The following is a 16,439-nucleotide window of genomic DNA, read 5'->3' on the forward strand; positions in this document are numbered from 1 at the left end:
AATGCTGTTGATTTTCAAAGGAATAAGAAGACTCACTTGTTTACAAAGTTTCCACATGGTTGTCCACTTTTCTTTTTAGCTTTACAAAAACCTAAATCTTTCGATCGTCCGAGTAGAAGCAGTTTTTGGTGGTTGTCAACCGTCAGACTTATTTCATCAGAACTCTGCAACGTAAATAATTTAAAGACTTTGTTTTATTTTCTTACTCATTAAACAACATAAACAAAGCAGGAAACCGTAAAGTTTTCCAAAACCAGACTTTTCTTGAGGTACAAGGGTCCCAAATTCATTTTTACCATTAAAAACACACATTCTGAATAGCAGAATTTCTGGAAAACCAGACATATTGGCCAGCCCAAGGGTGTTCAGTGTATATATAAATTAACGCAAGGGCATTGAGAGAATTATTAAACTTAGTTATTATTCACAGATCCGCACATCAACTGTATCAAAAACACTCTTCTCTGTTGCCTAAATATATAAGTTCACAAATTGCACAATAAGTTTGTAAAAAAACACAACTTACATTATCCCGTTGCGGTAAAACAGATGCATTTAGAATGCCGACTACACTGCCCTCCTGTGTTTTCCAATGTTCTTCGTGAACTTTTCCAAACAAAAACAAGGAAGTTGTATCATTACATGACCTGAGGTCACTCATTTTCCAAATACTGAACAATTTTCCCTAGACACGACCAAGGAAGAAAAAAATTGAAATTCTCAGTTTTTAAGAAGAATTGACTGTATTATAATGAATAAATTTTAATTGAAAAGATAGAAATGTAGCTTACATTATCATCATAATTTTTAAAAAATGTACAAATATACAGAGTAATTTATGATTATTTCTTAGAATTTCCTAGAGCTGTGATTAATTGTAACCTATGCTATGATCTGCTTGAAAAATTACTATTTACAAAAATAGCATTATTTATTTGCGTCAGAAATCAAAAAATATTTTTCAAATCTAAATTAATCACTGTCATTCCCATCAAATGTTTCAATCACTGTGACTACACTGTATATTTGAGAATGCATTGTAGCCCCAGCCATCCATAATAGGTGACTCTAAAAGCATGATGTAAAAACATTAATTTGTTAGAAAATTTGTTGACGAACATTCATCATGCATCTTTACCATGATGTTACTTGTATGTTTTGCTCAATGAACTTGGCCTCATCAAGCATTTATTTTATAGCACTGATTTGTTTTTCAATTTGGTCAAATACATCATAAACAGGTAATAGATATTAAGACAATCAAAGGGCTTCTATCCTAAAGGCTGGATGCTAAGCAAAAGGGACACTGCTGCAGAAAGTAACCCTTGTCTGGGGTGAACCTTTCTTTCCAGGGACACTGCTAAACTGCATTAATATTTTGTAATACTCTTTATAAGATAAACTTACTTTAGCACTGGTCTTTGGTGGTGTCTTAGATATTATGACCCCACAAGTGACCCAGTTTCCCTCAATTTCACCTCCGCTCAAGTACGACTTCATAATAGACATTCGTATGAATTTTCTTTCACCAATATATTGTTTAAATGTAGACGACGATATCAGTGGGTTTCTGAAAATAAATAATAATATAAATAAATAATCATAAATAACAATATGGTGGCCTGCTAATTTGTAATCAATCGTTATTTTATACCAGTACATAAATCAAATAGTTATTTCATTTAATTAAACCTCAATATATTCAATATATATATAGGTTTGCATGGTGAATAAACACTAGCAAAGTCAGGTTTGTGGTACAACATGTGATTAAAAAATATATTAAGTAAAGTTGAGAATGACATTTTGGTTGGTATGTTATTACTCCACGGTGTACCACAAACCTCACTTCACTAGTATCAGTAGATATATTTACTTACACAATTCTTATTTGTGAAAAACCATCAGTTTCAAAATTATCTTCTTCTATCTTGCGTTTTTTGACGGACAACTGGCCTTTGAGGGCGCCAGACTCCCTTGACGATGCTATTGTTCTTTTGTTATTGCAATTCAACTCATTTGCCTTACTTTGGTTTCTACTTGTTGTGGGTGTCCTACTCTGATCTGAAGGGCTTTCACTGTGTGACCTTAAATGTGCTTTAAGTGATAGTACACTCGTGAAACTCTTGTTGCAGTTTTTACATTCATGCGAAGGCTCCTTACGGTGTTGGAATTGGTGTAAATTGTACGAGTCAAAGTTGTTGAATTGCATATCACAAAGTGAACACTTGTATGGACTGGCTGTGGGTCAAGATATGGTACACAAGTGGTTAGTTAATATCATTCATATACTCAATAGAAAATTTACAAAATCCTTTTCCCTAAACTTGTTGTTACAATTGCCATATTTGATTTGGGACTTTATCGTTTAAGTAGTGTTTTTTTGTCATTGGGTGCATTACGAAACTTGAAATTCCGGAGACATCTCCGGAAATCTGAGTTATTGATTATTACTTAACAAGTTTTTAATGGTTGTATGTCTGGATTTAGTGGGGCTTTGGAGGGCGGAGTTGACACGGCAAATATGCAGGGTGCACAACGGTCATTCGGGACTGTTTAGTGACCTGTCAGACAACAAAGGAGTTATAAGCGGGTGCTTAAATTAAGGTTTATAATGAAATCATACTTTTTTCTTGTAGCACAGTTCTTGTGTTTGGTGAATGTGCTGTCCTTTGTTTGTTCTTATTGAACATTGAATTTGGTGAAGTATTTTTAGAATTCTCATCATCAGGAGGCGAGTCACTGCATTCAGATTTGTTTTCATCGCCATCTTCTACATTCCAATCATCGTCACATCCAAATAAATCTTCAGAAGTTATACCTACAATATGAAAAGAACTTTCAATATATACAAATAATGAATGTTTATTGAATTTATTCGTCTATTCAACTCTGAAAACAAAATACTCAAAATACAAAATTCCCACTAGGAACGCAATGACGTAACTGCAAGTGTATTGGCCAATGACTAGCGACAGTTTGAATAATCTATTGCTTGTGATTGGTCAACTAACTTACGTTGCGTTAGGTCCTTACAGGTTGGATGTAAATCTCACATGATTTACTAATCTACATGCATAAACAAAATTCTCACAATTTTTTAAAAAGGCTGTAACATAAGGGATGTATTAAGGAAAAAAACAAATTTTTCTAAACTTTACTTACCTGAGAGTTCAGTCATTTTGTCATTTTCAATTTTCTTCTTCTTCACTTTATTTATTTCTTTTAGTTTACATTTAGCAGTCTTCTTCTTTTCTACTTCAGCATCCATTGCTTCTGAGAATTCATTTGCTTCTTCCTTCATATTTGTTTTCTCTTTTATTTTTAGTTGCGACTCCAATTCTTGCATTCGTTTTTTCATTTTCTCCATTTCATCTAAAAAAAATTCAACAAAAACATATCATGTATATGACCAAGTGTAGCCCATCCTCAAGTATAACCCCATCCCTAATTTATGCTAAATTCAAATATAAGACTTTGGTAATCCCATAAGTTAATCCAAGTATAATGCCACCCATTAATTTTTAACAATGTTTATACTCTGTACTGTGTAGTTAACAGGTACTAGAGAAATAACATGTGTGAAACCTTCCAATTACACAATCTTCCATTTAAGGCCATTTTACACAGACGAGTGGTAACGGTAAGCGGAAAACCGCATAGCTTGTCCCACATAGAATCTGTATCTACCCTCAGCGGAAACATAGATTCTATATTTTTATTACCGTTACCGCTTGTCTGTGTAAATTAGCCTTTCCACTAGGTAAATCAATTGAAGTATCATTTGTGTGTCAGGATATATCATTTAGGAATTTTACAAAAATGGCGATTCCTGTTTTTTAACTTAAAAAAAAGGTAAATTATACGAATCACAAGTTACCAAGCAATTCATGCTTTGATTTATCTTCATCACTGCTACCACTGCTCCTTCTTTTTACTCCTCCATCTTGTTTGCTTTTGTCAATCAAACTTAGGCTAGCTTCACCATTTTTAGAAATGTCTGATTTCTTGTATTTAAACTTAACATCTGGTTTGACATCATAAGGGTTTGCATCGCCCTCGTCGTCTCCTAACAGCGACGTTAGAACATCCAGATCATCGTAGTCATCATACTCATCACCCATCGTCCTTAAAAAAGAGGAATGAATTCACCAGGTCTAGCAAAAAAAGTACATGAATAATAATAATAATAAATGTAATGCGTTTTTGCACTCACCGTCACACCATCATTATAATCGTCGATTTCTCACGCACCTTAATCAATCAATCTCTCGAGCTTACCCAATTTAAAAACATTATCCTGCTGCGAGGTGTGGTAATGGTGAGTGACCTTGAAGTCTTATGCCCAGTTAGGTGCGAAAGTACAGTAGTGCCGGCTAGGCCTAGTTAGTAGTACTAGTTACTAGTAGTAGTAGTAGCTACGTAGGCCTCTAGTAGGCTAGCTAGAGTAGCTAACCTAGGCCTAACCTAGCCTCTGGCCCTAGTTCTAAAGGCTCTTTTTTAATCTTATGTAGGTAGCCTAGGTATAGGCCTATATACTTACTTTTTGCAAATAATTGTATAGGCTTAGTTTTAATAATAAAATATCTAAATTAAAAGACATAAACTTCGCGCCAGTCAGTCAAAAATAACATTCGCCCTCTATAGTCAAAATGTTACTAAAGAAAAAATAATATCGCCCTCTATAGACAAAATACTTTTGAAAACATTTTTTATTTTATTAAAAGAACATAGCCTACATTTTGATAGTGAAACGCAATGTTAGTTGTATTTAATATTTTATTTAAGTATTACCAAAATGTTTATAATTAGACAAACATGCGTTTTATATCATTATTATTTTATTGTGTCTGAAGGGTATCAACAATGGTTATAATATGCATGCATTTATTTAATCTGTAGGTCTATATCGTATGTTTACGGTTTTCTTTTTCTTTCCTTTTTTAAACCTAAACATGTGGCTGCACCTCGAAGAGATTGTTCATTAAGTTTTTCAAAAGCGTAAGCCACTTTCAACAGTGTCTTCTCGTCAAACATTTTAGCCACTAGCATCATTCCAATCGGTAGTCCGTCTATAAACCCAGCGTTGATAGATAAAGCTGGATGGCCAGTTAGACTGAATGACCTGGCGTTGCTACCCAAACCTGATACTAGTTCAATGCAATCTGAAAAAGAAACGAAAAATAACCAGAATGACATCAGCCACAAGTAATTTTTTTTTGGACGTAAACCATTGGGTTTTTTTTTTCATTTCACCCATATCATCCACATTATCATTACCCAGAGAAAGAAAGAATATGACTATTTATTTCCTATTGATTAACAAATGTAAATAAATAATTTTCCATTTATCTTTGCGTTCTCATCCTACAGCCACTACATCCCTTCACCTACTACATCCCTTCACCTGTAGTAGAGTACCGTATCAATTATTATTAACAAATAGTTATAGCCAGGGACGAAATTAACTTCCCTGGTAACATTATTTACCACGAGGATAGTCAAAGTATAACTTTTCTGACGTTTTCTAGGAGTATAAACGGAGACTGTACCTTTAACTGACGAATCTTTCTTTGGTATCTTTTTTGGGGGAAACGGTATTGTTGGCATTGCTATGACGTCAACATCTTTAAAGACTTTATCGAACTCAGCAGCGAGAGCTCGTACCAGATTCTGCGCCTTTCCGTAATATCTGCCATTATATTCGTTTTTCATATAATCACCAAGCATCCAGGCTAGCTACAAATGTTTAAAAGATTTTTGTGTAAGTAAAGGGTTCTGTTGAAAATAATGTATTCATTTTATGATCATATCGAAATTAAATGAATGTATACCGTGACAATAGGTCTATATCCGTAGTTCGGCATTCGAATCAGTTAACTTTGTGTTAACATTCCTATTATTTTGTATTATGTCATGTTTTTGTAATGATGTAGATTGGACCAAAAAAAGAGAGACGTAATGGCCCGTTTCTACTAGGGGTGGGGGGGGGGGGGGGGACGGTTTCCGTTGAGCAATTTAACCATAAACTCAATTAATGAAACCCCTCGTTTTTTAGGCCCTTAAAGAATAAGTTTATCAAGTTTCTTGTTGTTTTTGCTAGTAAATCCACACCTTCATTGTTGGCTGTAGGTCGTTAGAGTGCGTCTTGATCCCTCTGCTAACAGCATCCGTCATGCTTGTAGAGTAAAATCCTCTACGGCCGCTTCCGTTACCTATTTTGAAAGAGAATAGAGAAAAACGGAAAAACAATCAATCCAGGTCATGGCAATCAAACATGGAAATGTCATTTTATAACTTTTTCTATAAAGAATGTTCGTGAATTATTGGCGATAGGCTTATGCTATCTGTAGCATATTATATGACAATCCTTCTACTTACCTCCACCTTTTATTACTGTATCATATTCTCCAGTAAATGTAATACAAGTTTCAAGTACTATTCCTGAAATCAATAAAGACAAATGTAAAGATATCTTGTTGAAATAATGTTGGTTTATACGTTACGGTGATACTGAATAATGATGAATGAATGAACGAAAGAACGAATGGATGAATGAATGAAAGAAAGAACGAACGGACGAATGGATGAATTAATGAACGAACGAAGAAAGAGCGATCGGACGAATGGATGAATGGATGAATGAACGAACGAACGAACGAACGAACGAACGAACGAATGAACGAACGAACGAACGAATGTATGTAATCGATGGATGGGACAAGATTTCGAGAAAAAAAACAAACTTTGGAACCGTTGTAAAGCTGTTTTTTTTTATATATATAGTGAAAATGCAATGTTTGTACCGTGTTTATGCATTGGTACCGTGACCTTCTGAAGATCAGCGCCAACTTGCTTGAATTTCCCCACAGACTCTCGAATAAGTTTGTTTACTCTGGCATCAGAATGGCTGTGTTCGAATCCCTCTTTCAGTATTCCTATCTTGTAACTACTCAAATCTGTTGTATCTAACTAAAATACTTGATAAATTAAACCAAGGCAATCTAACAACACGAATCTGATCTCCGGAGATCAAAGGGTTTATATATGACTGCGACACGATCAGTTCTCCACGCCCCCTAAACAAACACAGCGCGCCGCGGAGATGTACGTACTGTTGGTATTTGTCGCAGCCAGACGTAAGATCAAAGGACTGTTCAAAGTTTCTATCTTGGCAAGGCAAGCTTAGTGTCCTGTTATTAAATTGCCTTGATAAAACCAACAGTGCAAAAATAATTGTATTGGAGACAATCAATACATATTGTTTTTTTAAACAACAACATACCGCAGCAGTATATTTTACTTTTGAAATGTGTGTAGGTTGGCGAGCATCAAGTCCGTGGTCATAACCTGCAATCACCTAAGGAAGAGAAAGCATTGTGTTTGTGTGCAATTATGGTGGTGATGTGCCCAAATATGGTAGTGATATGACATCATCCATATATGGGCACATCACATTTTTGTCACATAAAGTCTGATAATGTTGACAGTTGTATAAGTGTGAACATTATTGCTCTTCATGAATTAATATGATTTTTTTTAAATGATAATATGATCCGATCCTCCTCACTTCTAGAAGTAAGGCACAGTCATAGACGTTGCCTGCCATTGGTCCTAGGTGGTCAAGTGATGGTTCCGCACATTGTACTCCGGTATATGGTACAAGACCATAGCTTGGTTTAAGGCCTACGATACCACAGCAGCTTGCAGGGTACCGGATAGAACCACCCTGGTCACATCCAATGGCCATATCAACTTCACCCGTTGCAACCTAAATACCAAATTAAATAAGTAAAGACAAATATATATATAGTAAAGTCTCTTAATTCGTAAGAATGAAAAATACTTTCAATTAATATTTTAACGAATCAATAGGTTTCTTGAATTATCAAGATTTTATTTACATAAGTTACCTTGAAAATATCTAATAGATTAATATTTGGATTTGTATATTTTGTAAATACACGGCGGTACTTCATTGCAATGTCGGATCCAGAAATGTTTGCACAGGAAAGAATGATAATAACAATTAGCTAGCTCTGATGAATGAATATTGTTTTCTGACATCTTGCCACTTTATAACTGTTTTACTTTACCATTTAATATTTCTTTCTGCTTAAATTTATTTGTAGAGCTATCTCTATTGAGATGCTGTAGTAAATATGAAGAATTGAGAATTGAATAGAATGTGTAGGTTAAAATACAAGAGTATATTGCCGCGCATGCGTGGAGGTTGCGCCGCGTGGAGGTTGCGTCCTTTTCTAATTCCGTCACTGCAATATATCTACTAACTAATACTGCACTACCAGCACTGGAACCACCGGCTATATATTCATTGTTGTACGGATTCAGTACCGGCCCTTTGGCGGCAAGGTAACCAGTGCCACCTCTACAAAGGTCATCACAGTTTGCCTTTCCTTTGATAACTCCACCTTAAAACGATCAACAGTATATCATTATCATTATATAAATTAACATAAGCTGATAACATTATATATATTTGTGGGACTACACGTGTTACACTGGTGCTATTTCGTTTGGTTACATAAAACATGGAGGAAATATATAGATATATGCATGAAAGTACAGTACATAATTACTACATTGATACAAATAATGTTTACTAATTTACTAACTAAGTTAAGAATCGTAGTATTTCACAAGTCAACAATACTAAGACTTTTATTATAATAAGAATTATTATTTAAGAAGTTCATGTACTTCAATTTGGAGAGTGTTTTCACACGGCCATTCTCATAGTATGGGTTAACAATCATGCATCTTGCAACCAATTCAAGTTTGGTTCCGTTCCACTCTAGTAACTTTCTTTTTGTGCGACAGGATTAAGCACGTGCGTTTTCTTTTTGTTATTTACTTCTTTGTATCTATAAATAAATTTGGATTTCTTTTGTAATTTGCAATTTTACAAGCAGAGCAGCAATGACCTTACCAGCATCAAGTATTCTTGTCACCACCGTGGCGTCGAACTCTGGCATGTACCCCTCCAAAGTCCACGATCCTGCCGTCATAGGAACACCATACACCGCAACATTATCTTTTATTGCCACCCTCTTTCCGTGTAGAGGACCCTCTATTGCTCCTTGGATCTCTGTTCTCCATGACCTATGGAAACCTTTTATTATTTCTTTATAAAAATAAAACTTGATTCACATTGAAAGAGAACTTGTATAAGGTCCATTGCGTAACGCTATTACTATTAAATGCATTTATTTTTTATTTTTAATATGGGAACAATAAAGACCCAACGCTTAAGCCAAGTTCGCATTTTGACGTACACACAACAAGAACGTAAGCGCAACGCAAGTGAGTTGACCAATAATAAGCGAATGATAATGCATTGCTTGTGATTGGTCAATTACTTGCGTTGAGTCCTAGTGGGAACCAAGCGTCAAGCTCTATCTACACTATCAAACTAGTTTGACAAAAATAGTGTGATGTGCCCAAATATGGAAGTGATATTTCCAAATATGACACCATCGTGTCCATACATGGGCACGTCACATTTTGTTGTCACATACAATTTGATAGTATAGACAGAGCTTTACTTACCAAGCATTTAAATAGTTTTCCTCTTCTGATGGCCTATATCCCGGAAGCCGTAGATACTTGACTGGTAGACTTGGTTCGTTTAGTTTCTCCACTGTACTGAATCCTTCCACAATTCCTTTCATCACCTCTCTATACTCCTTCACTTCATTGTCGGTAAGATCAAAGCCAGCACGTTTGCTCAACTCTTCCACTTTGTTTATGCTTGGGACTTGAACTGGACGAGAGCAGTACAGATCATCTGAAAATAAGTTGTGTAAAGTCAATAGGCAAGAGTGTTTTAGAGCAAAACATGGGGTACGGTGAGAGGGTAGAGGTCATGGGGTACGGTGAGAGGGTAGAGGTGTGTGGGAGAGGATGTGAGGGTGGTAGTAGGGGGTGTGAGGATGGTGGTAGGGGATGTGAGGGTGGTGGTAGGGGTGTGAGGGTGGTAGTAGGGTGTGTGAGGATGGTGGTAGGGGTGTGAGGGTGGTAGTAGAGGGTGTGAGGGTAGTGGTAGGGGGAAAGTAAAGTGACATGAAATGAGATGGAAGATTACTTACCATCATTAACAGTTTTTGTCTCGGAGGAACCACAATTCATAGTTACAAACGTCTACAGTGTTTAAAAAGAAAAACAAATTAATATTGAAGGGCCAAAATCTGTTAAATTAGGTTATGATACTATCGTCTACAATCTGCAGTTCTATTATTATTAGTGTGTTAGACCTTTATACATTCCAATTGTATATTTGGACTGACTGCTGACGGAAATTCAATTCTGGTGGTTTTCCGGTGCCAGCAGCATTTTCCAGGTGCTTAAAAATGATACGATTTTTTTTTCATTACACAGTCCCGAGTGACCGATGTCCACCATGCAAATTTGTCGGGTCAAATCCGGCCTCCACCAAATCCAAACGGAGAATTTACGGTTATCCAATTTTCTGGGGACGTCCCCGATAAGTATACACAACGCATACGGCGAAACAATTACTAATACAAGAGTACATACCCGATTCGACACACATACCCGCAGCTACTGTAGTCCTTTAAAAGAACAACGTAAAATATTTTTGTTATCACTGTTTTAACTGTGCTCATTCATCCATTTTAGTTCAATTGTAAATCAAATTCCATTGGTTGTCTCACGTAGGTCTATGATTACGTCACAGCTTCTAAATAAGTTAGTTGGCTGGCATTCAATCTGTATATTAGCACAAAGATTAATATTTTTATTATCGACATTTAAAACACAAACGAATATATGACTTACCTAATACTATACACTTCTTCTTCCACCCGCAACTTGCCAATAACAAAACAAATAAAACCAATAAACTCGGGTATAAAATAGGTCATACCACTATGCTGGAGGGGTGCGTATGTTGCTGTTACATTTGGAGTTCTCCACTCGGAAAGGAAAAGTTAATCCATGTAGGTACGAAAAAAATGTTTTCCTCTGGGCAAAGAAAACACTTTTAAAAATTTAATGGTGAAATTTGTCCATTTAAAAAGTTATAGTACAGTAATTTTTATTCGAAAAATAGCTCGAGAAAAAAAACTAGATTAAAAATATATATTTTTTATATATTTATTCACATATTATATAGAAAATACATTAAAATGAGTCTACATTCACAAATGACCTTAAATATTATGAAGCATCAAAAGTAAATGACGTGTCAGGGGTTAAAGTTCACAATATATGCACCACTGATATAAAATAACAATATTCAAGTTCATCTACCTACACAATGTTGAAACATTATTTTTCTAAATTAAAATTATCCTTTTAAGCTCTGTCCCCACTATCAAATTAGTCTGACAAAAATGTGCCCAAATATGGTAGTGATGTGCCCAAATATTCTAGTTATGTGCACAAATATGATAAGCTCTGTCTACACTATCAAAAACTTCATGTGACAAAAAATGTGATGTGCCCTATTACTACCATATTTGGGCATATCGCCACCATATTTGGGAACATCACACTTTGTCAAACTAGTTTGATAGTGTTGACAGAGCTTTATAGTAAGTTGTACTCATTTTTTATGGAAAAGTTACGAAAATAACAGTACTGCATTTACAAAAAATATATATATATCGTCTATATCGAAATCAGAGTGCATATAGCCAAACAGTATCCAGGTGCTATTGTTGTACACACATGACATGATTACTGTTTAATAACAATAAAAAACACACAATGGCCTTGAAAAACTTGAAAAGAGTTATTGTTGCCAACGGGAAAAGAAATTACCCTCAAAGTTTAAACAAAAGTTTATTTATAAATAGAGATACCAAAAATAATAACGTATCAAGAAAAAAAAAATTAGTATATGGAAATATATTAACAAGAGAGAGAGGGAATTATTACATTTTTATTATCATTATTATTGAATAAAATCTGTCATTTTTGGCATCTAACTACTCCTCACACCACTAAATATAATTTGGTATTCCTCATAATTGTTATTACATAAGGGTGAAATGTCAGGGGTGAAAGGTCAGTGTGTGAAAGGTCTATTACGTAATATATTGGTGCTTATACATTTAAACTGTATTACCAAAAACACATGACATGGTTTAGTATAACAAAAGGCATTTCACTTTTACAATAATGAATAAAACATCAAAATTGGACCAGCACTATGTTTATACGTGTAAAATAATCAAACACAAAGTATACACTGCCAGTGCTATACACATCAATTTGATATTTGGGTAAAGATTTTAGGCAACAACAATATATTGACACAGACATGGGTTTATTCTACATATGAATTACTATACTGTTGACATGACATTTTATCTATGGTCACATTTTATCTATGGTCCCATATATGGACATACACGCCCTGAACGTGTGTAATGACCTTATCAAGCATAATCATCCATTGACATAGATATTACTTGTTGAAATCCAACCATTCTTTAAAAAAGCTTTAAAATATGTAAATCAAATAATTATTTTAGTCACTCTTTCTCTTAAATGAATTCAATTAATACAGTTGATCGAAAATATATTTGATAACTAAAATTATGAAAGACTTTTGGATTAAAAAATCAACTAGCTGATATAAATAAATGCACCAATACGAACCATTTGGGTCAATTTTGAGTAAGTATATATTGTGTATACTTTATCACATATACTGCGATGATGCAGGTGTAACCCCACATCAACCACACCCACTGTCCCTCAAATTTGGAGAAAGGGTCAGATGCCATGAAATGGGAAGGTGTAGGCTGGCACAGTATCTGTAGAAGGAGTAAGTACAAATTTAATTATCTACACAGAATTACACTCTGTGTACAAAAAATATTACTAATTATAATAAAACAGTAAAATAACTTTATTTAAAATGCATTATGAAAAACACAAATAATAAATAATAATTTAAAATGAGAATATAAAAATAATCAAAACATTATATAAATATGAAGAATTTACAAACAAAATATAAAATATTATCTGTAAGAAACAAAGTGTTTAAACAGATTCAGCAATAAAATTTTATACACGCATCTGCACCATAGATCAATATTTAAAACCTCTCATGGAACAGCCACTATTTTATGTAATGCTACATTTTAGTAGGGTACACTGCCTGGCAATGCCTTTTGAACAGTAAACAGTAAAAGCTTGCTATAGTATCTATCTCTATGGACAGTACAGCTTGCTATAGTATACCTCTATGGACAGTACAGTTGGCCATAGTATCTATCTCTATTGACAGTACAGCTTGCTATAGTATCCCTCAATGGACAATACAGCCATAGTATCTATCTCTATGGACAGTACAGCTTGCCATAGTATCCCTCTATGGGCCATAGTATCTATCTCTATGGACAGTAAACTGCTATAAAGAGAAGTACATGTTATTGTATTCCACGACCAAAAAGGTTTGCATATCAAAATAAATGCATACAAAACATTAGCACACACAAACGACAGCCGAAGTCGGCAGGAACAGAAAGAAGTTGTTAGTTGGATGCTAAATTATAAACCGGGAATGTAGTAGATAATATAATATTACTGTTTTTCTTTCTTTAAAATTACATTGATTAATTAAAGATATTTTTAATAAAAGTATCAACAATCTGTTATCCTATATTACTACCACTAATTTAGATAAAACTTAAGACGTGTTGTCTCAGATAAAACATATATATATTAAATCTAGTTATTAACAAAGCTTTCTTTATTTTAGTTTCAGTCTAAAAGCAACTATGTTCAATTGTTGCCTCGTCTATTTCTATCTTTATTGAAGCCACATCATGCCTGCTGCTTGTATTTATCTCGATGAACAAGCCACGCCTACTTATACAGGGGGAGCCACACCTATCCATTATACGTAAGATGTACAATCACCAGCCCATTTACTAACAGCAAACAACTTCCAATACTTCAGTGTAACGGACAATACTTCAGTGTTACTAATTTGACTATGGCTTAATATATACTATACACCGCTGCCACAAATAGCAACAGTGTTAGTATTGCTATGAACGTTACATACTAAACTGTAGGAGATATTTCGTATTTCTTTTCGCAAACTTTCACAATATTTCACACAAAGCATATTTGTTGCAGTTTACTTTCTAGAATTACATATCTATGTGTCGCAGTGTTCTTACTTAAGTTTGGTTCCTACTGTATGTAAGTACGCTGTGAATAATTTCACAAATCATGACACGACAGATCATCCAAGCTATCACTTGTGATTGACCTTGCGTTGTACTTGCGGCTTGAAAACTTCAAGCTTCATCTGTTCTGACTCGGACTGTCTCTAAATATTTATCAGTTACAAATGCTTTATATCTAATCTGTTCTATTTGCAGACAACAGTTTATTTTATACGGTATAATCAGTAAATTCTTTTACTACAAGTGCACGTCATTATCGATGCCGTTGACCATCAAAGGTTTAAGCGGTGATACTTCATCAACTGATGCTGAAATGTCTTCCATTGGTATACAGACATCATTACCTGGTGCAGACACAGGTTTCCCTTCAAGTGGTGTGTCGTCATCATTCTTACTCGTGTTAAGTTCGGAAGTCTCATTTTCAGTTTCTTCCACCAATGTATTATTCGTATTATTAAAAGCTTCCGACTGCGGCCTAATTCTACCGTTTCCAGTTTTAGGAATGGCAGTCTCACCGTTAATTTTCTCATTGTCTTTTTTGAACTTAATATTATCAGTAATGTAGTCAGATTTTGGTCGTTCTTTTCCGCCAATGTGTGATTTATCGCGAATTTTAAATCCGTCGGGATTGTCAAATGCGGGTGAACTTGGCGTAGATTGCGATTCCTTCATTGTTGATTTCTTTTTGGATCTTATATTTCCGAGTTCGTAAAATTCTCCAGGGATCGATCCCGGATCTTTGTCCAGGTCTGCGGCGTCAAAGCTTTGTTGGGTACGTCTACGCCGATCAAGTGCCTTTTTGGTACCTTTCGACGAACGACTGTTTCTATTGCCGGTTATCGTGTGACTTCGCAACCGGCTACTATTACTGTCGCTACGACTCATCCTAACCGAGCTGACACGCTTTACACTGGAGTCTTTGTGGCTGCCAAATAACGCCCATCTGTGTTTTTCATCCACTGAGTTTTGGTTGTGTAGACTTAACGTTCTAACATTCTGCTCAGCAGCGTAGATACTTTGCATTGCACGATACAAAAAGAAATAGTCTCTCTGTAAAGATAGAAATTTAAAAATCATAAGCGGACCAAATAAGTGGGGTCTTTGAGAGGATATTGTGATGTACCTGGCAAGGCACTGTATTGCTTGCTACCAATTACTGGGTTCAAATCTGCTGACCCAAATATTGAATTTGTTATTTATTTATACTCTTCAGTCAAAGACTGGTCTCCCAGAGCGCCCAGTTATGATCAGTGGCTGTGTGTGTACTAGTACACCGGGGACTTAAAACTGTCGGTGATATCTGGTAATTGAAACTAAAAACAATATCATACCTTGTCTGTGAACATGCCCTTTCGTCGAAACGTGTAAAGTTTGGCAATCTGATAGATATCAATCGTTTCCTCGTTGTTCATTTGTTGATAGAGGGCGCTAAGTGCGCAGAACGTTCCTGCATTTGTACTGCCATATCTGAAAAACGATTTGTTTAGTAGGTTGTGATGTTAGCATATCACATTTTTTTTGTCGCATAAAGTTTGATAGTGTAGACAGAGCTTAAGTAATACAGCGTCACATATTTATCAAATGTGGCACCTGTATTTTTTGTTTATACAGGTTTGATCATACAGGGTTTATATGTGATACATATGTGACACTGTGTTACATTATTTGACTATGATACTTTACAAATAATAGATACAGTAACTTACTTGTCATGAACTGTGATTGGCCCATCGTTATTCAAGCTTCTATCTTGTACAGCTTTAATAAGGTCAAACGCTGTGTGCAATGGAGAACAGCTCTCAGGCCAGTAAGTGCAACGGTATTGCTTAACATCAAGTTCATACTCATCCTAATATTAAGTAATAACATAGCTTATTAAACAGTATATTAAAATAGACATATTCCATGAGTGTGTTAACCAGTGGCGTAAAGGCTATGAGCACTCGCTGTCTAAACTCAGGGGCAGCAGAGCTTAGAGGGGACCAATGCAGCTACCCAGGGTTGGAGTGCTAAACTAAAGCTCTGTCTACACTATCTGTGTGACAACAAATGTGATGTGCCCAAAAATGGACATGATATTTGTACATACCATGTACCAACTACCATGTTTGGGTAAATCCCATTTTTTTGGTCACACTAGTTTGATAGTGTAGACAGAACTTAAGACTGCATTACACCACTAGTCTTAACACAAAGTTGTAAATACAATACAGTATATGCATGGACCTTTAAATTAGGTTATAG

The 16,439-nt window shown here is 35.1% G+C and overlaps 3 protein-coding genes across 11 annotated transcripts in view; all 3 read right to left on the reverse strand.

Annotated features, from left to right (window-relative positions):
- Positions 1 to 4,632, reverse strand: part of LOC144855531 (protein MCM10 homolog) — a 43,132-nt gene extending 38,500 nt beyond the window's left edge. The window contains exons 1-8 of one of the 2 annotated variants that reach the window (XM_078713425.1): positions 4,544 to 4,632; positions 3,881 to 4,128; positions 3,166 to 3,375; positions 2,627 to 2,821; positions 1,881 to 2,241; positions 1,408 to 1,570; positions 527 to 685; positions 37 to 164 (exon numbers count right to left, since the gene is read on the reverse strand). In XM_078713425.1, the coding sequence (XP_078569551.1) occupies positions 37 to 164; positions 527 to 685; positions 1,408 to 1,570; positions 1,881 to 2,241; positions 2,627 to 2,821; positions 3,166 to 3,375; positions 3,881 to 4,124 (1,460 nt within the window). In that variant the 5' untranslated portion in view covers positions 4,125 to 4,128; positions 4,544 to 4,632. Of the gene's footprint in view, positions 1 to 36; positions 165 to 526; positions 686 to 1,407; positions 1,571 to 1,880; positions 2,242 to 2,626; positions 2,822 to 3,165; positions 3,376 to 3,880; positions 4,158 to 4,543 lie in introns of both variants that reach the window. The other variant, XM_078713426.1, reaches the window with a different exon arrangement.
- An 89-nt stretch (positions 4,633 to 4,721) lies between these two features.
- On the reverse strand, positions 4,722 to 10,846 carry LOC144855547 (urethanase-like). Of its 3 annotated transcripts, none has more exons than XM_078713441.1 (12): positions 10,819 to 10,846; positions 10,110 to 10,161; positions 9,571 to 9,808; positions 8,951 to 9,123; positions 8,293 to 8,432; positions 7,571 to 7,771; positions 7,286 to 7,360; positions 6,807 to 6,972; positions 6,382 to 6,444; positions 6,115 to 6,215; positions 5,553 to 5,739; positions 4,722 to 5,165 (listed from the first exon to the last, which is right to left on the reverse strand). In XM_078713441.1, the coding sequence occupies exons 2-12, from the start codon at positions 10,147 to 10,149 to the stop codon at positions 4,918 to 4,920; spliced, it is 1,632 nt and encodes a 543-aa protein (XP_078569567.1). In that variant the 5' UTR covers positions 10,150 to 10,161; positions 10,819 to 10,846; the 3' UTR covers positions 4,722 to 4,917. The 3 variants fall into 3 exon arrangements, with proteins under 3 accessions (XP_078569567.1, XP_078569569.1, XP_078569568.1); XM_078713443.1 differs by lacking the exon at positions 10,819 to 10,846 and adding an exon at positions 10,576 to 10,619; XM_078713442.1 differs by lacking the exon at positions 10,819 to 10,846 and adding an exon at positions 10,558 to 10,596.
- Positions 10,847 to 11,122: 276 nt separating this feature from the next.
- The window catches only part of LOC144855530 (putative receptor-type tyrosine-protein phosphatase mosPTP-1), a 42,261-nt gene continuing 36,944 nt past the window's right edge, over positions 11,123 to 16,439 (reverse strand). For all 6 annotated transcript variants that reach the window (XM_078713422.1, XM_078713420.1, XM_078713424.1 and 3 more), the window contains 3 exons: positions 15,902 to 16,044; positions 15,527 to 15,662; positions 11,123 to 15,245 (listed from right to left, as the gene is read on the reverse strand). In XM_078713422.1, the coding sequence (XP_078569548.1) occupies positions 14,433 to 15,245; positions 15,527 to 15,662; positions 15,902 to 16,044 (1,092 nt within the window). In that variant the 3' untranslated portion in view covers positions 11,123 to 14,432. The remainder of the gene's footprint in view (positions 15,246 to 15,526; positions 15,663 to 15,901; positions 16,045 to 16,439) is intronic.

Source organism: Antedon bifida, chromosome 11 (assembly GCF_963402885.1).
Source record: "Antedon bifida chromosome 11, ecAntBifi1.1, whole genome shotgun sequence".
Classification (NCBI taxonomy): Eukaryota; Metazoa; Echinodermata; class Crinoidea; order Comatulida; family Antedonidae; genus Antedon; species Antedon bifida.

Coding starts and splice junctions, on each gene's coding strand:
- LOC144855547 (XM_078713441.1), bottom strand. CDS start 10,149: ATGAATTGTGGTTCCTCCGAGACAAAAACTGTTAATGATG. Junction 9,124..9,570: donor GAAAACTATTTAAATGCTTG/GTAAGTAAAGCT, acceptor AGGTTTCCATAG/GTCATGGAGAACAGAGATCC. Junction 8,433..8,950: donor GACAAGAATACTTGATGCTG/GTAAGGTCATTG, acceptor GATCGTTTTAAG/GTGGAGTTATCAAAGGAAAG.